This window comes from Biomphalaria glabrata, chromosome 7 (genome assembly GCF_947242115.1).
Source record: "Biomphalaria glabrata chromosome 7, xgBioGlab47.1, whole genome shotgun sequence".
Lineage (NCBI taxonomy): Eukaryota > Metazoa > Mollusca > Gastropoda > Planorbidae > Biomphalaria > Biomphalaria glabrata.
Genome location: NC_074717.1, coordinates 8,660,133 through 8,685,897, shown reverse-complemented (window position 1 = coordinate 8,685,897; position 25,765 = coordinate 8,660,133). Strand labels below are relative to the sequence as shown.

Genomic DNA, 25,765 nt, shown 5'->3' with positions numbered 1-25,765 from the left:
AACTCCCACGTAATAATTGAATGGAACTTCTCTTTCAGATCATAATTTGCTTAGAGGTATGCCCACTAAAGCTGAATCAGCCTCTACACTAAATGGTGAATTGAGGATATTGAAAACTGATTCAAAGTTTTTGACGTCTTAAAATTAGTTTTCAAATTCCACAATCTAAGAATCCAAATAAGTTTTGTACTTTTTAACCTTTCACTGGAAATAGTTTCATCTTTCAACAAAGGAAAATGACAAAAACTGTTTTCACTTGCTTGCCTGGAGAAATTTGAAAGCTTTGTTTGAAAAGATTTAGCATGCACATACAATTCATTTGCAATAATGTCGGCTAAATAAATGAAGTCTGTCTTCCACTCTTCATTAGAAATATTAGAAACAAATTCACAGTCAATGTCCTTTAAGGAACATAATTTCTTCCTCGAGATTCCATTTCTTCACACTACCTTGCCCATGCTAAGCTAGCGGATACTACTGTTGTAACGAACATCGGATTGTTTTGTTTCCTAATCTTCACATACTCATCGGAACTGTCTCTGGTGAAGGCCCCTAGCAGTGATAAGTTTGATGACTGAGACAATTTGACCATTAATGTAATTGCTATTCAATGCAGCTTTATGCAAACTTTTCAGTTTATGGTTGAGATATTTATTTCATTTAAAAAAAAGCATTTTTTCTCTGTCAAAACTTGGGCTCCATCAGTTGTTACACTTGCCATCTTGTTCCAAACTAGCCCAAAACTTTTGCTCCATCAGTTGTTACACTTGCCATCTTGTTCCAAACTAGCCCAAAACTTGGGCTCCATCAGTTGTTACACTTGCCATCTTGTTCCAAACTAGCCCAAAACTTGGGCTCCATCAGTTGTTACACTTGCCATCTTGTTCCAAACTAACCCAAAACTTTCAACACAGTTCTTCAAAGCATTAAATAAATAGAGGCCTGAGTTAGAATCTTTCAGTGGACTATACGAAATATAATCTTCGTTTACCTTAAGCTTTTTAGAATGACATGTAAAGACCATGTTTCTTTCGCCTCTTTATCATAAGTCATAAGAATCAGGAATTGCAATAATTTATATAGATATTTTAAAATTAGCTATTTTTTTTAATATTTTGTATTTTTATATGCATAATCTGTGGACACACCTGATTTTGGTAGGTGTCTGGGGGCCGCATAAAACAGTCAAGGGGGCCGCATGTGGCCCGCGGGACGTAATTTGCCCACCCCTGGCCTATAGTATTGGAGAGACACCTGTAACACCATGCGCCTGATACTACATGCTTCACATGAGGTAGTCTAAAAATTAAGAATTACATTTAGTGTTTCCAGCGGTGTATTAAGTTACCTGTGTGCCTGGTCTCAGGATTACGACATTAGCCCTCTCCCCTCCCCCCTCAAGTAGACTGAGTGTGACTGAGTCCTGAGCCATACTGTATCTAAGGATCAGGGCAACCAAAAAACTGATAATACTTCTGTGGATCTCTAGTGGGTGATGCGCAGTCAGTACTATACCCCCTATCGTTACAAGGTAAACTGTAATGAAGAGAATGTATACGTAAAAGTCTACGTTAACTCATGCGTTTGGACAAGCTAGAACATACTGTCATATTAATCAAAGAATAAAACATCACATCGTTTAACTTTTATTATTATTATTATTATAAAAGAGCGAGTATTCATTCTCTGGCGAAGCCAGGGTCGAGTTTCGTTAAAGGGAAACAAAATTCATCGTAGTCCCTTTATCAGTTTCCACCGAAGAATTTTCTGGTGATGTGGCAGGTCTACAGAAGTACCGCCCTTTGACAGGCAACGAGAATGTTCCTACGAATGCCAAGGACCTTTTCTTTTTTATCGATGAGCAGCAAATCAGGGCGATTAAAATCTGCAGTTTTGTCAGTCAAAATAGGCCTATCCCAGTACAGTAGATGATCCGTAGACTCGAGTACCTCTTGTGGTGAGTATTTGTAATATGGAGGAGTATCCTTACCGATCATTATTATTATTATTACTATTATTAATTGTTATTATTATTAATATCTAGGTTACAGCTGGTTACAGCTGGGGCTGCGTAGCCACGGGAAAAACTATATTCCTCATTAATCATGGGACTCAAATACAAGCCTTATTATTATCATTCTTAATTATGATGATAAATTATTATTATAATTATTAAATATTATGATTATTTTAAAATATCTATTACGTTAGTAAATTGTATTTTAAATTGTATCAGTTAACACATTTTTTACCTTACAAGAGCCGGTTTGGGCCCTTCTTGGTGGTGGGCCCGGGCGCAATGTGCACTTTTGCGCCATGGTTGCTACGCCAATGAATTCATCTATCAAACATATTGTTTCACCACGCGTCATTGATTTTTCCTCTATTAAGAAAAAAAAAACTCAACAAGGAATTACAAATCGATGATTGTCCAGAAGTTGTTTTTCATAAAAGAAAAATGAGATACTCTACTCAACTCTACTGTGTTGTTGGGATATAGACACCAGAGTACTTGCTCAATAGGTCAAGTATTAGTGATCTCTAACCAATAGGATACGATGTCAAAACTGTTTTCTTTTTTAATTTTGTTAGTTTTAAAATGTAAGTTTGATCTTGTTTGTCATGGCTGACTTGACTACAATGATAACAAGGTTATAAAGACAGTTTGCCTGGAAACACAAACTCAAAAATCGGCTCCCAAAGTGGTCCACCCAGGCAGATAAAAAAGGCAGAATTCAATATTTTCAGAAAGAATATCGGAATGAAATACTATGAAAGGCAAATGACAGGGAAGAATGGAGGTTTACAGATCTTGTGTGGCGCTCAAACAGTCCAGCAGACCAAGGGAGAGGTGAAAGTGAATGTGAAGTTAGATGTGAATCGTGCCCAACTGATGTCATATAATGATTATCTAACTGATTTAACTGTTTTGTAAAGAGTCAATCTCTTATTCAAGCCTCAAGAAAAAAAAAATCAAAATCCTTTAGTTCAGTGTTTTGTACACTATGCGTTGCGCTGCAGTTCACACGATAATATAAAAACAGCTTATTTATTGTTGTTCTAAATTCAGTTCCACTTATATGCATGATAAATAGATATTTTCTATTTTTAAAAAAGTAATTTTTTTTTTTTGTAAATGTAGTAATTAGCATAACAGAACTTAACTAATTTAGCAACACATTTGTGAAAAAAATTGTTTTTTACAAAAAATCTAAAATTGTTTGAATAAATGTGTTACAAATATGGTAAATCTCCCTTACTAAATAACCTCCCGTGTTTGTTACTATTAATAGTGAATAGTTGTGTATTTTTATGAAAAAACTGCTTGCATTTGATTTTAAAAATTAAATTTTTCGCTTTCAGAAAAGAAAAAAAAATAGCCTTTGCATCAGAACTTTGAATAGTATAAAATATCACGATGTCGGATTTTCAGTATGTTTTCTAGTTTACGAAATCTAAATGGGACGGACGGACTGACAGAAATTCCACACAAAACTAATAGTGTCTATTTCCCACTTAGTGGGCTGCTAAAAATAATTTTGTTTTGTAATAATTATCCGTAGTCACGTCTTTCTTTGTTTTTTTTTCGAAAACCAAATGAAAATTGAGCTCTCTTTTAAATAAAAGTAAAACAAAAAAGAATTTACTAAATGGGTCTCAAATCTACATCAAGGACATTTCATTACTGTTGAATACCCGATTACCTGCCCTTCTACTCTTAAAGACTAGCACGATAACCAGCAGCAGACGGAACACGCTGGTTGTGTTTCCTGGTATCGTCTGCAACCTTCACCTCCACCCAGCGCCTACACCGGTCGGTAGAACTCGAGTCTGAAGTCAAACCGAGTGCATAAAATCGATATTGTACATGGATTGCTCGCAGGTTTTGGACTAACAATGCGATAAACTATAAGGCCCGATACATGTTTTAATTAAAACAAAGTCGCGCGCACAACTGGAAGTTGCTTTGAAATGGTTTGAAACGAAATGTAACTCGGATTGAATGGTTTGAAAAGGGAGATAACTAGATCTAGGGTATAAGCCAATATAAGGTAAAGTAAAATCTACTCATTAGACATCACAAGGGGGAAGTAACTCGTGTTTATAAGTAAATAATTAAACTGTTTATGTTTATAACATTACATGTTTATGACATTAGTTGGGGAAACGTAAAGGCGGTTGGTCGTTGTGCTGGCCACATGACAGCCTCGTTAACCGTAGGCTACAGAAACAGATGACCTTTATACCATCTGCCTTATAGACCACTAGGTCTGAAAGGGGAACTTTTACTTTTTAAGTTGATTTGTAGCATTGCCATAACCATAGGCAGTTTTAAGCGTATTAAAAGCTTAGTCCTTTTAATTTGGCTTTAAACTTTCTCGCTAGACCTTCGGAATTTAAGCATAATACATCCAGGCCCAAAAAGTCCCGCTTATCTAAGGGGAAGAATTTTATATTTATAGTCATATCTATCAGTAATGTAAGATTTATTTTCCTTGATCAATACCTAACTAAAACACTAATTACCACAAGTTAATTTTTCAAATTTATTCATAGTTTTAATGATAAACTACACTGAATATGAATTGCGAGAGAAAACGTATTTTTTAAAAATTGTACCAGACAGACATACATACAGACAGACAGACATATAAGTGATATAATATTGAGATATAGACTTGCTAAAAATATTGAATATAATAAGGAGAGTCGTGTAAGAAACGAAACGACCTGATGACACATGTGTGTTGCCACCACTGTGTTAGTTTTTTTTTTCATTTATTGCCAGCACTAGTGTCATTCAAGGTATTGTGTGAAGTACATTAATGTCAGTGGTGACAAACATTTTTCTGGCTGGGGTCCTGCACCCTCATGACGCATGTTTTATAAGCCGCACACAAAAACAAGATAAGATTTATCGCATTGAGATTGATCCTCCGGGACTTCCTTATGCACTGTGCGAACAAATTTTGCGAGATCGAACAGTCCCGTGCCGAGGGCCGGATGTGACCCGCGGGCTGTAAATTGAGAATCACTGGTGAATAGAATCATATACTTGAGTTTTTAAGATTGGGTTGTATTCCTGAGAAACTAATCCATAATGTATATAATAAATGATGTGGGACATTATAGTCATGTTATAAAATAAGCTGTCTGTCACATGATGTAAAGATGTCTTCCTAGTCATTCCTACAGCTTACACATAGGTAAGGACTGTGTGTGTGTGTGTACGCTTGCTTGTATTGGCTGAATGTAGTCATGTGTAAGACCATATTAGAGGAGGGGATGACAAGGCTAATCGAATGATGTAAGGTAGTTGAGGTCGGAGACTGAGAGACACAAGGGCGTGTATATAGTGCACATTAAAACTGAACTGTATTTAGTTTCAACTCTTCAAGATCGTATTTCTTCAGTTATTTTTTTTTTTGACATATATTAAAATTGGAATTAAAAGCTGTATACATGAAAGTGGTGTTCAATTATGTTTAATTAACACGCTAAAAATACATTAAGTGTATCAATTAATTTCGATCAGTCACTTCATTAAATTTGTACTAAGCCTCAGACGACAATCCATAAAGAGGAATAATTCAACTTATACCAGAACTTCTTTCCCTTGTTTGAGATACCAAACAAAGTAATTTATTATGAAAAGTTAATTAACTAATTGTTTTTTTAAATTGATTCTTGTTTTGTCAGGTCAAAGAAATAATTTTGCAAAATTTCAGTTTAATCCAAGATTGGGTCCGAGAGAAATAACGTGTACAGACTTTTGGCCAGGGACAGTCAGAGTAAAAGATGAGTAAAAGATGTAAAAAGATGAGTATTCAAGTTGTACATTAAAAAAAATAATTTTTCTCAAATGGTTGGGCTAGCTGTCTGGAGCTACAGTCCAAAACAGGCCGTGTTAAATTGCAACACAGTAAACACAGATGTTGTGACACACAATAAACACGCATGTTATGACATGTTAAGACACAATAAAACACACATGTTATGATACTGTAAACACACATGTTATGATACTGTAAACACACATGTTAAGACACAATAAAACACACATGTTGCGACACACATTAAGCACGTGTGTTACGACACAAAGAAAAACCACCTTTACTATAAATGTGAACACATGTTGCCACACACTGTAAACACACATGTTACCACACACTGTTAACACACATGTTACCACACACTGTAAGCACACATGTTACCATACACTGTTAACACACATGTTACCACACACTGTAATCACACATGTTACCATACACTGTAAACACACATGTTACCACACACTGTAAACACACATGTTACCATACACTGTAACGGACATGTTACCACACATTGTAAACACACATGTTACCATACACTGTGACGGACATGTTACCACACATTGTAATCACACATGCTACCACACACTGTAAAACTACACACGTTACAATTCCACACACCAATCACCAGGAAACGAACACCCGTGGAGGTCTCTAAAACAATCGAGATGTTTCTTGTGTGGCCAGAAGTCTCACTTTATGATCTGTCGATCCATTGTAGACATGATGTTTAAGAACATCTGATTCCTAGGCAGACGGTAAACGAGGGTGCCATGTGGTCAGCACAACGATCAACCGCTTTGATGTTATGCTTCCATGAGGTTTGTGTGGATTCAGGGGCGTACTGAAATTCCAGTAGTTCAAATCCCAGTCTTTACAGGATTCGAATTCAAGATCCCTCGTTCAGAAGCCAAAAGAATTACCACCCTACCACCACGTGATGCCAAAGCGATTTACATTTTGACTGAAGACTGTGGATGTGGATGTGCCTTTTCACCTCTACCGACCCCCCCCCCAGCACACACACACTTGTTTACAACACGTCATAGCCTGGAAATATAAAAAAAGAACTTATTAGATGTAAATTAACATCGCGTTTGAATCCACGAAAACTTTCCCAGAATGGAAAAACTAAACTTCCCAAAATGGAACTGTGTTCTATAATTTATTTAAATGTACGTTTATTTTGTGAAGAAAGAAAAAACAGTTTACAAAGCTTATATCAACTCTGTCTGTCTGGTAAAATGCATGTACACGTTATTTCTCTCACACCCGTTCTCGGATCAAGTTGAAACTTTGCACAATTATTCATTAACATAGACAAGACATAAATTTTAAAAAGTTACCAATTAGACAATTGATTACTGGTAAATGAGGTAATTCATTATTATTTTTCAATATCAACAAGGGAAACTAGTACCTCATTATTCACGGATATGGCTAACTTTGTTCGGTTTAGTTCCCTGAAATAAATGAATCAATAAACAAAAATACTCAATTAGCCAATTAATTAATGATAATTAATTATTTTGTTTGATACCGAATAAGGGGAATAGCTTGTAAATTATTGGTAGATATAGAATCAAGGACGGATTTCTTTCCCTTTAGTTAATGTATTTTTTTAAAGATTTTTTTATATTTTGCTAGTTTTATTTTTATGTTTGAAATATAACGCATTGGATTCGGTGCATTCATGTTTAGTCACCCTGTATACTGTGCGATTACTACTGATCCGTAAGGTCGCCCAAGAGTTTATACGTTAATGAAACTCCCTATATTACATTGTTTTATTGTTTTCGGTAGCAAGGCTTTTGTGATGTTTGCTTTCTTTTAGAGTAGTTTTAAATATCTAAAATTGATCTTTCTCATTAGTAATTAATTTATTATACGGGCGCATTTATATTCACAAACTAAAATCTTTATTTTCAGAAGAACTATCCTCGTTAAGAAGAAGCTAGTATCCTCTTTGCACATTGTATAGTGCCATATTATGTAATAACAGTGGAAATTTTAAAAAAATATATAACATTCTTTTAGAAAGAAAATAAAGCTTATCTAAGGGTGAGAACTCTTCCCTTACTGCTATATCTGTCAATAATGTAGACGTTTTTTTCCCTTATCTATATCACACAAACTAATTAATTAACAATAAGTAATTGACTAAATAGTTAATTTTTAGCGGCCCCCGAAAGGGTAAAAGTCATAATTAGTTTTGTGTGGTTCGTCTGTCCGTCCGTCCCGTTTAGATCTCGTAAACTAAAAAAAGATAGTAAAAAATCCGATATCATAGTATTTTAGACCATTCAAAGTACTGAGGCAACGGCTACTTTTTTCAATTTTGCAAGCAGTTTTTTCATTAAAAAAAAACATTTTTACCACTAATCACTATTAATAGTAACACACACTGGAGGCTATTTAGTAAGGGAGATGACTATTTACCACATTTTTAACATAATTATGTTAATGGTTTTAGATTTGTTGTCAAAATTTATTTTTTTTTACAATTGTATTGCTGACTTATATAAGTTCTGTCATAAGAACTACTACATTTACACAAAAAGATTTTAACATTTTTTAAGAAAAAAAAATCTGTTTAGCATGCATATAAGTGGAACATTATTTAAAAGAACAATTAATTTGTAGTTTTTCATATATCGTGTAAACTGCAATGCAATACCAGCCATGATTTGTTTGTTTGTTAAGCGTTGGCTATGTTTTATCACGCTCACTTCTGCAATATTTTAAGTTTCAATATCACTGCCTGGTATGGCAATCTGAGCATTAAAAATAAAAATAAACTTAATAGAATCCTAAATGCTGCTGGCAAAATCATTGGCAAAAAACAAACCCCATTTGGGCAGTTGTTTGAGACAAACATCTATAAAAAAGCTAACAAGATCCTCGAAATAAAGAATCACCCTTTGTGTCAGGATTTTGTGATTTTACCATCACAAAAGAGATACAAGACACCGATAGCAAAGACAAACAGACACAAACACTCTTTTGTTCCCCTGGCAATCAAATCATTAAATAAGAACAATCTGGTATAAACTTTGTCACATGTAAATTATGAGTGAGTCTGGTGTGAATGTACACTTTGGTTTCTTATAGTTATAATGTTTTTTGTTTGGTGTAATGCACAAATTGTAAGACAAATTTCCGTACTGATAATAAAGATTATTATTATTATTATGTATCACACCTAACTAAAGGAATTTTTATTTTTTTTACGGAAATGTTTTTTTTTTTTTTTTTTTTTTTTTTTTTCGAGTTCTACACAAACTGTCTTTGTAATCTTGTTTAAATTACTTCATGTTTAAGAAAATACAATAAACAGTTGTTGTAAGTTTCAACTTGATTGGGTGTTGGAAAAATTACGTGCAGGCCTACATCATCGAAGTGGACAAAGCCTTACTAATTCTGGTACATCTGTTTAATTTGTCTTGTTGATATCATACAATTAATAAACTAATGGATTAATTAAAAAAAAAAATGATTCATGTCTTGTCTATGTCAATGAATAATTGTGCAAAAGATTTTAATTGATCCGAAAATGGGTATGAAAGAAATAACGTGTACACATTTTTACAAAACAGACAGACAGACAGACAGAGTAAGTTGTATAACGTATGTTTACATATAAGTCCTTTTAGTTTTAGTTTTAATTTTCGTTTTTTATTTTTTTTTTATTTGTAATTAATATATATATATATATTCTCTCCAGTATTTTTGAACGACTCAGTTTGTTACAAAGTTTTTGAGAACCATCATGTCATTCTCTATGGCTCAGTCTCGATGTTTGTTTTACTTGACCCTGGTCGTAGTAATATTTGCACTGTTGGGATTGTACTCTTACAAGGGAGGAGGGACATTGGTGAACTCAGTGCGTGGACAACAGGTAAGGGGAATTGTTTTTTTTTTTGTGTAAGTGCATCGACTTCCGGGATTAGAATCGAAGAGAACCGAATAATAAGAAATTGATTATCTCAGGAATTAAGAAAATGGTTTAGGTGCTCAGAATCACGAGCCTCAGATTGCTATTACGTAGTATCAGCGGCGTCACTATGGTGGGTGTCACCCGGTGCGGTCAACTTAGGGTGCAATCCCCGCTCCCCCCCACCCCATCAGAACAATTTCGTGTTTTGTTTGTTTGTTAAGCCATAATTTATACACATACTTTATAATTAACTAAATTAATTGATTCTTAAACAACTGTAAAGTGAGTGTCAATTAAATTTTAAAAATTCAGTTGTTACAATTTATCTATTGTTCAATTTTGCAACAATTCAACCTTAAGTGAATTACTATTTTTTTTCTTTCTTTTCTGGCTTTAAAACGTGAAAACTTATTAATCAATCTAAATTTATTTCTTTAACGATTTCAATTTTAATAAATGTGCTCATTGTCAAAGTGTCGTCTATTCGAACGTGTTGTGCTCTTGGTAAAGAAAAAGTTTAATTAGCCACCACTTAGTCAATAGTTTAAAGGTAGGCCTACTCTTACGTATTTTTGGCCTTCTAGTAGATCTACCACTAAAAAAACTATAAAACAAAGGTAGGTAAAAGAAAAGACATCTGACAAAAGATCTGAAGCTGCGCCTCAAAAGGCCATAATTTTAGGACGAAAAAAATATTTCCAATGTACTAAAATTTTGTGAAAAAGAATGTTTACCACATAGATTAAGTGAATGTCATACACATCTGTTAAATAGCTTCTCTGTTGGTTCTTCAAATTCACTGTACTCTTTTATGGCTCCATATAACGAAGCTGTATTTTTTTTATATTCTGATCTCGGCATATCCTAAATTCAAGCTCAGTCCTTTCTAGACATTTTAAGATATTAAGTAGATCTCACCAGATTGTTTCTCCATTAAAATTGTATAATTTATGAATCGGATCAGGATCAGTGTGTACTATGTCAGGTGTGTACTATGTCAGGTGTGCTGTCAAACACACTACAACTGTGCTTTCAGTAATTCTAATTCTTACGTGATTTTTCTAAGACATTTATAAACTTGTCAACATTATAGATACACTTTCAGTTATGGGTTTTAATCCACACAACATTTCCATCATCCTATGGAAATTCTATATTCAATAAAGACTCTTGGTTAATATGGTCACAAAAACGTCAAATATTCTGATCTTAAAGAAACAGTCCGAGCAATATCTCCTTCCATTGTATTTCTTCTTTACATCAATCGTAGCAACGACTTCCTTGTTAATTGTATTTCTAGCCGGATGTCCTTGTTTTCTGATTTTCTAAACGTGATGACTATTCTTCAGACATCTTTTGACATTCCAATGTCGGTCTTTATTTCCACCACTTATTAAATTAAGTTACTAATTTGTATTTCATTTCTATAGAATTGAAAATAGTTGACAACAAAAACCCATACAATTTCTTGCTATGAAGTGACTAAATCATCCCCAATAGGAAGCACCAAAACCCTTCTTTTATCAACTGGCGTGATTTTCCTTTTCCTCGGGACAATTTTCTGCGAATTCATCTGAAATTGGCACATGACAAGAAGAATCTATCCCCTAAAATATTGACGTTTATATTATTTAATGGATTCGTTGTAACATGTCCTTCAACTTGGCTAGAGTTTCTCTTAAATTCAACTTCTGAAATTACATCATCATCATCAGAAATCTCAAAAGTCACATATTTACTTTCCAATTCTACACAATTTGCATTAACTACATGTGAGATTTCTATCTAGTCACTGACACTTACTTTCTATATAGTCACTGACACTTACTTTCTATATAGTCACTGACACTTACTTTCTATTTAGTCACTGACACTTACTTTCACTTACTTTTTTTTAAATTGTCAGTTATTTCAAAAGTGCATTTTTTTTTCACTGAGGTGTCATCCCCACCCCCTAACGGGTGTCACCCGGTGCGGACCGCACCCCCCGCACCCCCTTAGTGACGCCACTGCGTAGCATCTAAGAGAAAGTAGTTATTTTGGTCTGAAACATAACAATGTCTTATCTCCAGATATGGAAACAATAAACCCAGACATACTAACTGTTAGTTAAACTGTTTATTGGACTTTATATTTGTTATTATTATTTTTTAAAACGGTAGTAGAATGGTAAACCATTTGGCTTTTGGAACCAAAAGGTTTCTGGTTTGAAACCTGGTAAAGACTGGGAGATTTAAAAATAACGAATTTTTTTTTTGGGACGCCTAAGCTCTAATGGGTACCTGACATTCGTTGGGAAAGTAAAGGAGGTTGGTACTTGTGCTGGCCACATCACACCCTCGTTAACCGTCTGCCATAGAAACAAATGAGCTTCACATCATCTCTCAGACAGGGTCTGAAACGAGTACCTAGATATTTTACTAAATTATTTTCAAAGACTAAAACAAACAAAAAAAATTCTACTTTCAGGATGTAGATCACAGGTGCTCAGATCTTTGCCCAAACGATTCTCACCAGCTGAGGGCCAGCTCTTCCAAACAAGAACCAGGGGGGAGACTAGAATGGAAAGACCGACTGGGCTCCCTGCCTAAAGTGGTCAACGTTATACCAGCAGTGAAAGACGTTGAGAGGGAATATGAACACTGCGTACCTTTGCCCCTGTCGCCAAAACAAGGTGTCCGAATTTGTGTGCATGACCCGAAACGGGACGCTATAGTTAGTGGGCATCTGGCAGTAAGTAGCCTCTTTATCTCTTTTACTCCGAAGTGACGATACCAACGTTGATTTGACCCTATTAAATAAATTTTTGGTTTTGTAAAATTTAATTTTTGTTGCATAAAAAGAGCATGCATTCTTCTATAATTATATACCTAATATAAAAATTGTCATGACTACATACACAAAAGTTATTAAAGTTTAATCATAACAGGAGAGTGAAACATAAATGAGAAAAATGAATAATTCCTTCGGAACGTGGAAAATAATCAAGGGTAGAAAGAGTTAATAAACCTACAAAATAGATCTACTAGCAGTAAGTAGGTCAGAGCAAGTAAAACGACATGTTTATGTTTTACATGTTTCGAATGTTCCTCCAGTGTATAAAAATATTTTTTCCTTGCCCAAACTTCCCACACGGCGTTGAGGGATGGCAACGGACAGCGTTCAAACCTGAGAAAATCGATAAAAAAGTTCGGAGCTTCTACTACATGAATGACAGCCGTATAAATAGAGCTAGGCCTACTTGCAGCATATTAGACAACGGCTTAGTACACGTTATACTTGCTAATAGCCAAAAAAGGAAGATTTCATACATGGCGGACAAAGTATAAATAACTCGCTTTCTGGTGTATCTGGTGTACAAAGTATGTGTTGATAAACTGAATGCCAAAGTCCAGTGAAAATAAGCTCCTGAGGCTGTATTTTCTACTGTAGGCAGTTGTTTTAAAGAACCTGATGGCAGCGCTGCATTGGTACTACTGGTACTATTTGGGCACTGGTTTAGACTAACTTTCTCTGTCATAAACAATTTTATTGAAAATCCAACCCATCTATATAAACACAGGTTGAATGTCCAACCCATCTATATAAACACAGGTTGAATGTCGAACCCATCTATATAAACACAGGTTGAACGTCCAACCTAACTATATAAACACAGGTTGAATGTCCAACCCATCTATATAAACACAGGTTGAATGTCCAACCCATCTATATAAACACAGGTTGAATGTCCAACCCATCTATATAAACATAGGTTGAATGTCCAACCCATCTATATAAACACAGGTTGAATGTCCAACCCATCTATATAAACATAGGTTGAACGCCCAAACCATCTATATAAACACGTGTTGAACGTCTAACACATCTATATATACAGAGGTTGAACGTTCAACCCATTCATAGATAGATGTATTCAAATTCATTAATCAACTTAAGCACTGTTCCCATTAACGTACACAGGGGTCACAGTAACAAATGTAAATAATTTATTTGGCAACTTTTCGTGCTCCAATTGTGCACATAATCTCGAGTTGGCAACATATTTAATTGAAATTTCAGAAAGATCCCTTCTTAACTACTGAATGGATTTTTTAAAAAATTATTTACCGTTAGAGCGCAATGTTCCATTTAAAAGGAACTCAGGGGAACTAACAAATATATTGTATTTTTCTTATTTCCTGAGTATCGGTTGTATCCCTTTTAATAAAATGATGAGTAACTATGAATATTCATTTACTACATCATTTGAACACAAAGAGTAAAATGATAAAATATATTTATAAATTTTGTATTTAGCGACTCTGTATATCTTTGAATTACAAATTTGGTGGGAGCATCCTTATAAAGGATACGTACTCATTTACTGTGTACTAATAAACATTGTCAAGGGACGTAATTCAGCTGTTAACCAATGTTCAAACAGACACACACACTTTCATTTTTGACTAAAGGGGGATACTCTCTCCAACGTCTCTTTTCATACCCCCCCCCGCCCCCCCCCCCCAAAAAAAAAAAAAAAGCCTGAGTTTCAGACAGTACTGAAATGGAAGTAATTAATCCATTAGTGGAATTTGAAGCCTTTTTTTGTGTGAATCGTATCTGCCTTTGCCTGTGCATAGGCAGCCAACCAGATTGGTGAATACACGATAAATGAACATGCCATGTAATTTATAATAGCAGATACTATGGTACAGTAGTTATTGATAGGTGCAGTGGCATAGCTAAGGTGTGGGGTGGATTTCCAAATTTGAAAATCCCCCTGGGTGTCCTCCTGAGGAGGAGCCACAAATGAATGTCCCAAACCATGTGATAGGCCTTGCCTTGTAGTTATTGATACCTATTTGACTTCGACAGATTACTCTGGAAGATGTCTGAGTTTCTTGTGCGGTGTATTCAATTTCAACTATTGGTAACAAATAGAAAACTAAGTCCAAACCGTTTAATAACACAGATGATGTTTTAATATTGAAAAGGCCACAGTGGAGTCTCTGTCTATAAATCACGTTACCCCTATGAAGTCCTTACACCAACTGACTATATCTAGAAAATAATCTCTAACCCAACTAAGTCGTGACGTCATTAAAAGTCGCATTGAAAGTCTGTCAACTATGGTGTGTTTCTATAGAAACTAATAATACTGACTGTTTCACACTTGCTTTTCATGTTTTAATTTAATTAATGACCATGTTGCATGTATTCCACAAAATAGACTTAATATATTTATTAAGTACATTATCACATGTCGTGATGTCGAATGCCACATCAATGTTTAGTCTGCTGAGTTCTCTGTCGATGATAGCTGTTTGACACATGTCGGTGACAAAATCAGGGTCAGTATTGAAGCCAGGACACATTGTCCGTATGTTTCAGGTTGCAAAACGCATTAATGTTGAGGGTTTTCTTTTGATTGTATTGGCAGGTGCGGGTGAGCAGCTTGCTTTTTTATTTTGCCACCCATCGGCCTTCAAATCCCTTGCTACGCCACTGGATAGGTGTATATATTGAATCATCAGTACTCGTCTTGAGAGTGGAGACAACTTACTGGTTCTCCTAGCAAAACTACGCAGCTAAAGAGTTGGTCAGCTACATGAATATATTAAAATGAAAGACACATTGTGATTAACTGTGACTCTGTCGCTAACAAATAGGGCGCCTGTTTGTTTTTTTTATGCCAAAGCAAACGATCCATTATTCCCGGGTCTTCCACGGAATGTAAGATAGCGTGTAACAGGCTTCATTTCTGGATAAACACGTGACTTTTATCAGTTCAAACTTCGAGAACATATAAAAAACGAATGAAAATAAAATGTCATGCCAGCAGCTTGTTAAAAACACAACTGTAGATTTCGACGTTGCGAAGTCTGTTTCTATAATTACCTCGATTTATTAATTTAAAAAAAACTCCTTTCAAAGAATAGTTATCCATGTTTTCTGTTTCATTTTTTTTTTGTCAGGCAGGTAAACTTTGGGAGCCGAATCTTCTTGGTGAAATGGGTAAAGTCTTAAATGTAAGTTTCTTTAATCATATTTCTATTATTGTTAGAAACTAGGCGAGTATACATTCTCTGTCACTGCACGGGATTACGACATTAGGACTCTCTCTTCCCCCTTTAAGTACACTGATTGTGACTGAGTCCTGAGCCATACTGTTTCTAAGGATCAGGACAACCAAACAACTGATAATACTTCTGTGGATCTGTAGTGGATGATTCTCTGTAAGCACGATGCCCCCAACGTTACAAGGTAAAATGTAGTAAAGAGAATGTATACATTAGTATCGACATTAACTCACGTGTTTGGGAGAGCTATTATATACTGTAATATTAAACAAACAAAAAACAACAACGTATGTAGTAGATTACTTTCACTTAGCTAACCTATATTACTATTATTAATATGTTAGAAACGAACTCTGGCACTGCCAGGGTCGAGTTTTGCTAAAGTGTAACACAGCTCAGTGTAGTTCATTTATCAGTGTCCACTGAGGAATTTATCTGGCGATGACCAATGTTTCACCAAAGCATTCTCTGTAAGCACATCGGGATTGTGGGTGTCCGCCATAAAACGGCCCCTTAAGAACCTCTTTGTGCAATATGGTAAGGCTGTTAGTGACGTCTGATCTATGACGTGGCAACCAGCTATTAGTCTAAGCTGCCCACATGTTGCGACTCTCGATGTTGAGGCCTTCTTTATTGCTGGAATAGAGGTATTATAAAACGAAAGACTAGCTCCGATCTAGCAAAGTTACCCAGCAGACGATCAAACCACTCATGTTCTTTTTTAAAATTATTTTATGACTAAGCGTATATCAACTCACCCTGTCTGTCTGCCTGTATGTCTGTCTGGTAAAAGTGTGTAACTTTATTTCTTCTACACTCATTCTCTGATGAAGCTGAAACTTCGCACAATTTATTATTGGCATAGACAAGATACGAAACAATAAAAATTAGTAGCCAATTAGACAATTAATTACTGGTAATTCATTATTTTGTTTGATACCAACAAGGGAAACTAGTATGCTTCAGTATTCACATATATGGCTATATTTGTTGGGTTTAGTCCCCATAAATAATTGTTAACGCTCTTTCTCCCTTACGCATTCTCAGATCAAGTTGATCCTTTAAACACTTATTTACTGCACCTAAGAAAATATGAATCGATAAACAAAATATTAAATTAGTCAATTAATTATTGGTAATGAAATATTTTGTTTGATATCGAATAAGAGAAATAATTTGTACATTATTGGTAGATATAGTTTTAAGGGTGGAGTTCTTCCCCTTAAGATAATGATTTTTTTTTTTATTGCTTGTTTTTGTTTTTCAGACGATTAACCAAGCCTTGTCGTCATTTTGGTGTTTTGTTTGTTCACACTCAATCACGCGTATTCAAAACTTACCTATAAATCATCTTGAGTGTGGCATTTTATTGAGTAATTTCGCATGTTTTGTATCCTCCAGACAGACCCTGAGATGGTCTTGGTGGACATCGGGGCCAACATCGGCGTGTACACCATGTGGGCAGCGGCCATGGGGCACAGGGTGGTCTCAGTGGAGATGCTGCCCAACAACGCGCACTTGCTGCAGAGATCTGTGGACGCCAACAACTTCGACAAGCAGGTGGTGATTGTGCACAACGCCGTCTACAAGGACCATCGGCTGCTAGGAACCAAGTTCGTCGCGTAAGTGGGGCCATTGGAGTGTTGCTGTCAGGCCATTAGAGTATATTAAATGATATTACACATTACTATTCCGGAATTATTGTGCATGCACAGGTGTTCTTAAAAAATGTGATATTTTGCCTATTATGATTGCATACCAATGTTTCACCAAAGCATTAAGTAAGCATATAGTTTTATTGAAATGCTTTTCTTTTAGGATTAATTAACTATTGTTATTAGCCAAACAGGCAGTGTAGGGCCAGCGTCTGGTTAAATAATTTTTATAATCTCCCCTTGTTAATATGGTATATTCAGACTAGTTAACCCTAGCATGATTTTGTGAGAGAAATGACTCATCGATGTTCTGTTGCATTAAGGCTGTGTGTATGATTTTATAATTGAACTGCCACCAACGGTTACATTTCACTTTTATATATCCGTGATCTACCAGATCTAGATCTCCCGGATCTCGGTGTCAACTGGTAGAGATTGGTTGTCTCGGGTATTCAAGGGGAACAATTATCGCCAGGACAGACTTGTCGTGTTAGTTGCTTGAGATGTGTATTTATTATATGTCTCAACGCACCTCTGCTAGAAAGATTTGAACACAAGCTTCAGTTATATAGCCAGACAACAAGAGGTGACATTTCAGGAAAAATTTCTAGCTAATATCTGGCATTTACTTTAAAGAACGCTCAACTGGCATACATTACACGAACTATAATATAATGTCGTCTTGTAAAACTCTTTAAGTGTGTCGCCATCCATTTGGCATTGATAGCGATAAGATAATTTCAAGTACAACTATGAACCATGAACAAACATTAAAAACTGATCTCGTTCTGACTACTAGATTAGCCTTATGAATATTCAATAATTGATGAGCTGCGGCGGGTAAATTACAATGAATAGTGTCAATGATCATGAACTATCTATATATATCCAATCTTTTGGCTCCGGTGAAGTAGATATTGTGGAACATTCAGTTGTGGCGACTGCGCCCTCAGAAGTCTTTATTGTCCCTTGTGTTGTGCGTAAGATTTTGATGTAACTAAAAACATACTGAATAAAAAACAAATATAAGAATAAAGTTTTAATGGAGTCTAATAGACCATTTAAAAAACGAATAAATAGATCTTAATTGATATTTTTTTAGTAAAATATTCAAATTATAAATTAATTATTCAAAGGTTTAATGGTTAGATTGTTTCTTTAGTAAATGAATTAAGTTGACAATTTAAACAAAAAATCATCACGGGTATTTTCTTTGCTATAACATTTCCTTCACGTTCCCTAAAAGTGATTGGATTAAAGCGTACTGAGCAGACTAAAGAAACATGGACGGCACCTTCCAACCTCCTTGAGGCGTCCCCTAGTTCACCTTGGGGAGTTCCGAAAAAGGCTATTATCGCGGAAGCCTCCAACTCCACCTGACCTGTCTCTGCCCGCTCGACGCCTTAAACTGGTGGTATAAAAAAGGGTCTCCTCCAAATTAAATGTCATAGATTAAGCCCTGATAATGGGACAATGCGGACAAAGCGCTGTACTAAAACAATAATAATAATTAAAAATATTCTTAATTCTGTCACAAAAGTTATTCCCTCTTTCACACAGAGACAACGTCGGCGCAACAAGACTCAACGTTTCCGGAACAAGCCTCACTCTGGACAACACAATGCGAACCGTTCAGGTCCACACGATCTGCATGGATGACCTGGTTCCGCTCCTGGAAGGTTACAGCCTGTTCGTGAAGATGGACATCGAACGAAGCGAGCACTACGCCCTGTCCTGCGCAGACGCGTTCTTCAGCAAACTTCGGGTGAGGGTCGTCCAGATGGAGTGGCAGGACCGCACCGAGGAAGAAGGGGACATCATTTTTAAATTTTTAGACGCCCATGGGTATCAGTTATCAGGAGCGGCTACTCGATACGCTCCGGTGAATGTAAAAACTCAACCGTACGATGTGTACATATTGAAAAAACAGTCAGCTCTATAATTGTTATTATTAATTAGGTCCTGTGTGTGGTGTGTTAAGCTGGTGAAATATTTTAACGCAAATGCGGAATTTGTATGGGGTTGAAGAGAAATTATTGGAATGTTTCAGTTAGAATTACAAAAGAAATATTTGTTTGTTGCATTTTAATTTATTGAAGAACTTTTTATCATTAGAGAAGAAAAGACTCTATAAATAGCTAACTTTTTTTATGTCTCCGTTTTTTGTTTTCAACTTATATAATGATTTTGTGTACGCCCTAGCACTATAGAATCCAATTTTTCTAATTTCATGTTTGTAGCTCTTTTAGATTTTAGTTGGCAACATTAACTTTTAATTTGTCGTCCTTGACCTGGTTTAACTAGCAAAAAAAAAAAGGGGGGGGGGGATAGTCTATGCTTTTTTTTTTTGCCAAAGAAAAATTTGAAGTCAAAAAGAAGATGATTACGTTCTACGCGTCATGCATTCAGTCATGCATATTAACCAATGACTTAAATTCTGCCAAGTCACTGGTTTTCCTGGCTAGCTCAGGCTACCCATTCCATGCTCTAATAGCACTAAAGAAGAAGGAGTATTTGTACAAATTTGTCCTAGCATATGGGGCGAGGAATGAGCCTTTATCTTTGTGTCTTTCTGGGTATTTTATTAAATTTTGTTTTTGTATTTGAAGATTATGGTTTAGTGTTTTATGTATAATTGCTACTTTACTTTTGAGTCTTCTGTCCTGAAGGCTTTCTAAATTTTGTGATTTAGTTTTGTAATATTTACAAATGAACATAACGGGAAATGAATCTATTTACCTTTTCAAAGGTATCATCGGGCTTAAGTGCCCTCTTTTAGTTTACGAGATAATCTTATTAATTACTATTATTTCCTTTCTTTAAAAAAAATTAGTCCGTAAACAAAAAAAAATGATTGATTTATACATTTATAAAAATTAAAAAAAAAATCAATCTAGATAGTAGCCAGTAAAACAAAGACAGAAATCTGTATTGGAATGATAAAAAATAGACTAGTCTTCACTTTGGCTACATCCGGTAAACAAGTGGACTCGAGTAGACCGAATTGAAATTAAAATAACATTTATTTACAATGAAAGAAGAAAGTAAAAGGCTACATTTAGAATGGTGCTGCTTGGTCCACATATTCCATGTTCATTTCTGCCGCAGACTAAATGTAGAGCTAAAACTGGTCGGAACTGATATCACATAATGTGTTATGTATCCAGATTTGTGATTTGAGTATACCTCTCACTCTGTGTGTGCGTGTATATGTGTGTGGGTGTGTGTGAATGGCTGCATGGTTGTGGGTGTGTGTCAGTGAATATTAATGCACGTGAATAAATATTTTTGCTTTGAGCGGCTAGGGTATGTTTTGTTGCTTGCTACAGGTAGATGGCCTACATTGCTAAATTGATTTGTACCTCTTTCGAGGTATATAATTAAAGGGAAACTCTAATGGTTTTTCAAATTGTTATTGATATATTTGAATTCTACGTAAAAAGTTGTAATAGTAAACATGTTACCATTTTTTATTTAAATGCTTAGAAACATTTATATATAATAAATTAGTCGGTAAATTATTGACATCTCCAAAAAAAAAACAAAAAAAAACGGGTTTCTTTGAGATTTTGTTTTTAGCTAAAGCAAACGTCACTTCCTTCAACAATACTGAAGGAGAAACTAGATTTAACCAATCGTATCGCCTCATTCTTACAGTAGCTGTTAGGCTTAGTGACGGCCTAGTCCAGAGCTATGGTACAGTTATATATATATATATATATATATATATAGATAGATAGATAGATAGATAGATAGATAGATAGATAGATAGATAGATAGATAGATAGATAGACAGACAGACAGACAGACAGACAGACAGATAGAAAGATAGATAGATAGATAGATAGACAGACAGACAGACAGACAGACAGACAGATAGACAGATAGATAGATAGATAGATAGACAGATAGATAGATAGATAGATAGATAGATAGATAGATAGATAGATAGATAGATAGATAGATAGATAGATCTAAAAGTATTAGGATTACCAACTTGAGAAAAAAAGTAGGTAACATTTTCATCTTAGCCCCTCCATGTCCCAAAAAGTAAATAGATCGTGTGTCTGACTGATTCTAACTAATTGTGTAGTCTGTAAAGACAAGACAACCAAGAGATAGTGTTTGTTGTGTGTTGAGCGGTCAGGCGAGAAAATACACACTGCCGTGGTTAGTCAAGCATGTAAATCTACTTTTAACACGCCTTATTTTAATTTGCTTACAAGATCCTAGATCTAACTGCATAGACGAAGAAATATTTCTTTTACGAGAATGTAAACTTTGCTGTATGGTCTCCCGTTATACAATTTCGTTATTCAATAAATTAATAGGTTTGTGTGACGTCACATAGAAGCCCGGGTGAAAGTCTGACCGTTTTGGATGTGCAGGAAAATTACGTCAGTAAAATATCAATTGCTATGTTATTTTTGCAAAAGACAAAAAGAAAATCCGAGGACAGACGCAGACGACGAAAAGAAAATCTAAATCGGCCACCTGCGGACAATATTTATGCTTGCCCTGTTTATGGCAAAATATGTAGGTCACAGCTGGGGCTGCGCAGCCACGGGGAATTACCGCATTCCTCACTAATCATCGGACTAAGAACCATTTGTAAATCAAAACACTTATATTGAAAATTGTCAAAACTATTGGAGTTACCCTTCGATAGTGCGAAGGTGTTTTCAACTGTCACTTGTACTTCTTAACAAATTCTGACTTAGTAATTTTTTTTTATTGATCTTTTAATTGTTTTGTTTTAAATTCTTTTTATATTCTTCTTGCACTGTATATGTTTTAAATAGAAAAGTTTATTTATTTTTTTTTAAATATCTTGATATCTTGTTAATGTTTTTGTTAAGTACGTACTGACCAGCGTGCACAACTAATTGTGATATAAATAAAATAATTAAATTGCTTCCCTTGGATGTTTTACAAAATTTGCTTCATCTTTCTAGAGTGGTCTAATCATAGTCTAATGCACTGGCGTATCCAGGGGTAGGGGGGCATGTTCTGAATCCGCTGGTGGTCTAATGACACAATATTAGTAAAAGTGCATATTTATTTATTTGTTGTTGTTTTTGTCAGACAACAGAACATGTAATTACTGTTGTTGTTGTTGTTTTAAATCGGCGCTTAACAGACTCTGAGATAGGAGAGCTATGATCAATTGATCGATTTTTAAATAATAGAACGCAGTGGCGTAGCTATGTGTATCCGTGGGTGCGAGCACAACAATATGATGGTGTCCTCCCCTGTGACGAAACATCTTCCTGTATGTATAAGTACATTAACACCAAGCAAAATACTTTTCTTTTAAAAAACAAAGCTTATCCGCACTCAAGAATGTAGAAATTACTTTCCCTTTTCGATATCAAAAAGATAATTTATTAGCAATATTTTTTTTCTCTATTTATTCATGGTTTCTTAGGTATAATAAATAATTGTTTTAAGCTTCAACTTGATGTGGAAATGGGTGTGGGAGAAATAGCGTGAACAATTATTTTAGGGGGAACAAAACCCGACATATTTTACCATATCTGTTAGTACTGAAGGATTTTTTTCCCTTGTCACTATCAAACAAAATGATTAATATCCAGTAATGAATAGAATATAGAATAATTGGTTACTTTTTTATTGATTGATTTATAATTGTGCAAAGTTTCAACTTGATCCGAGAATGGATTTTAGAGAAAACAAGATTACAAAGAGAGTTTGTGTTATCACAAATTCACCAATGTTTTGATCGTTTAAAGAAATTTGGCGTTATTTTTCACATAAAAGCAAACAGTGCAACACGTTGTCTTTGATAAGACTCTTCTAACTCTTCTGGAATAAGTAGAGTAGCGTTACTTGATCACCTACCTAAGATCAGCATGGAAATCTCCCGAAAAGTGTGAGCTGATTACCTACTTTTATTGATTTTTACTCAAATGTAAATTCCCAATGTTAATTACATTTATTCAATTGTTATTGCACATTTTACAATAATACTTAATTAAAATTATAAACAGACTTAACATCGCATGAACAGATTGCTTTTGTTATACTTTAAATGGTATAACTTTGTGCTGTATCATTTACACTTCAACTACCATCTAGATGTGTCAAACCATATTTGGGCATATATCTAGAGATTTTATTGTTATATTTTCCCATGTGTCTGCTTTTACCAAGTTATAATTTTTCCAAGTTGGTTGTCACCCCCAAAATGGTGTCGACTGGTGCGAACGGACATCTCACACCCAAACCCACTAGTGACGCCACTGCTATAAGATATATCTCAAGATTTCATTATTATGTTTTTCAATGTGTCTGCCACTGCTCCAAGATACCTACTTCTTCGCAACAATTTCGATTAATATATTGGAGTAGACGTAGTAAGAAATAAAAAAAAAGGGGGGGGGGGGCCTGCGAACTTAACATGTTTTCCATGCGAACAGAATAGGCTAATGTTTTGTTTTACTTATTTTGGGTGTTCCTGCAGAGTTGAAGATAATTACTTCCTAGTCCAAACCTCCCGTTGGACAACGGGGGATGGGAGCGGGCAGAATTTGAACCCGGGACCATCGATAAGTCCAAACGAAAGTCCAACGTGCAAACCGCACGACCAGGCAGCCATCCATCTAATACTCTATTACCCACTAGTAGGCCTACTAATCCTGATCCTAATCGCTCTAGACTCTATTGACTTAATAGGTCTAGACTGGATCCAGAATGCAGAATATATACAGAATCTAGATCTAGATCTTATAATAGGCAGACAGAGAAAGCGATGGGAAGATAGTATAAACCAATGGACGTGCCTGTTATTCAAAGAGATTCTTTCTATTTCTAAAGCAAAAGGCAGAGAGAAATAGAGAAAGGCGGTGGACAGATCATGTGCAGTGCCCCAAAAGTTCATCAGAATAAGGATTGGGTGTGGTGAAGATAAATATATTTCCTTGTAGAGACATCTCTACTTCATGAAATATCGACTTATAATATAACGAAGTGATAAAGTCCAATTTCCAGCCAGAGGCGGTAAGCCTTCAGCATAATGTAATACACTCCATCTGGACTCATTTGATAACAACGTGGCGCACTGCAAGGCACGCTGCTGGGTATCTTTAATGTCCATTTCAATTTCAGCCTTGGAGCCTACAAGCATCGGACTTTGGACGCTGGGAGCGCTGCCATCAATAACGGAAGTTTTAGAATTGTACAAGAGAAACATTAAAAAAAAAACTTCTTTAAAAAAGACAATACCTCCTTTATATAACCAATAGAGCGATTACTTTTCTCTTAAAAACCAATGCTCAGTGATTAAAAAACAATGGAATATTTTTACCCCGCTCCTCTTCTACACCCGGAAAAGAATCCTGGTTTGGCGAATGTATAGATATGTTACATTTTATAAAATTCCAATGATATGCCTTTAGATCTGGACTTAGAAGACGATGCACACACAATTTTATGAATCGTCACTCTTGAATCAATGATGTCCTATGATCGGAGATTCCCAAACTCGAAATTCCTTTAAAGAATTCGATATTGGATCTAGATCTAGGCCTAGTTCTTTCGCCACATTTAAATTTCTTTTTTCTTTGAAAAATTGTAACGGTCGAACTAGATTTTTTCCCCGTTGTGGCCAACGAGCTGGTAATTCTTTTCTCAGCGGTATACATCACCTGTTAAATTTATAGGACAATCGTTTGCGCCTTTTTGGAGATAGAGTCCAGGTTTCACACTCCACTTCCACGATGTACTGGCTTAAATAGAGGTATTGTAAAAATGTCTATGAATGTGTACTTTTTTTTGCAAGAATTAATTAGACTGTGTGTGCTATTTCATTTATTTAGTTGTACGAAAAATGTTAAGCTTAGAGTTTTATTAATTAACTCAAACATAACAACCAAAATTATGTAAACAAACGCACACACACACACAAACTATTAAAAAGAACAAGTAGCTCAGTTTTATTTTGTTGTATTATGATTTATTGGCCTCGACCTAATGGCACAAGACAAAGAGTACACAAAGAGACACAAGTAGATCTATATCATACGTCCGGACGTTATGTCTACACCAAGAGTGCTAACACAAGTAGATCTATATCATACGTCCAGACGTTATGTCTACACCAAGAGTGCTAACACAAGTAGATCTAAATCATACGTCCAGACGTTATGTCTACACCAAGAGTGCTAACACAAGTAGATCTATATCATACGTCCAGACGTTATGTCTACACCAAGAGTGCTATCACAAGTAGATCTATATCATACGTCCAGACGTTATGTC

At 35.3% G+C, this 25,765-nt stretch overlaps 1 protein-coding gene across 5 annotated transcripts; it reads left to right on the top strand.

Moving 5' to 3' along the window:
* The first annotated feature begins 1,795 nt into the window (after window positions 1-1,795).
* Window positions 1,796-21,008, top strand: LOC106075147 (uncharacterized). 5 transcript variants are annotated; one of them, XM_056036836.1, is made up of 6 exons: window positions 1,796-1,957; window positions 9,556-9,729; window positions 12,238-12,501; window positions 15,726-15,779; window positions 17,232-17,452; window positions 19,046-21,008. In XM_056036836.1, exons 2-6 carry the CDS (start codon window positions 9,601-9,603, stop codon window positions 19,425-19,427), a joined length of 1,050 nt encoding a protein of 349 aa, XP_055892811.1. In that variant the 5' UTR covers window positions 1,796-1,957; window positions 9,556-9,600; the 3' UTR covers window positions 19,428-21,008. The 5 variants fall into 5 exon arrangements, with proteins under 5 accessions (XP_055892811.1, XP_055892809.1, XP_055892812.1 ...); XM_056036834.1 differs by lacking the exon at window positions 1,796-1,957 and adding an exon at window positions 3,895-4,052; XM_056036837.1 differs by lacking the exon at window positions 1,796-1,957 and adding an exon at window positions 4,059-4,108.
* The last annotated feature ends 4,757 nt before the right edge of the window (window positions 21,009-25,765 follow it).

What these genes read in the sequence shown, in the direction of transcription:
- LOC106075147 (XM_056036836.1), top strand. Translation starts at nt 9,601, where the DNA reads ATGTCATTCTCTATGGCTCAGTCTCGATGTTTGTTTTACTTGACCCTG. An exon ending in ACTCAGTGCGTGGACAACAG is followed by an intron (nt 9,730 to 12,237) that starts GTAAGGGGAATT and finishes TTCTACTTTCAG; the next exon opens with GATGTAGATCACAGGTGCTC. An exon ending in CTAGGAACCAAGTTCGTCGC is followed by an intron (nt 17,453 to 19,045) that starts GTAAGTGGGGCC and finishes TCTTTCACACAG; the next exon opens with AGACAACGTCGGCGCAACAA.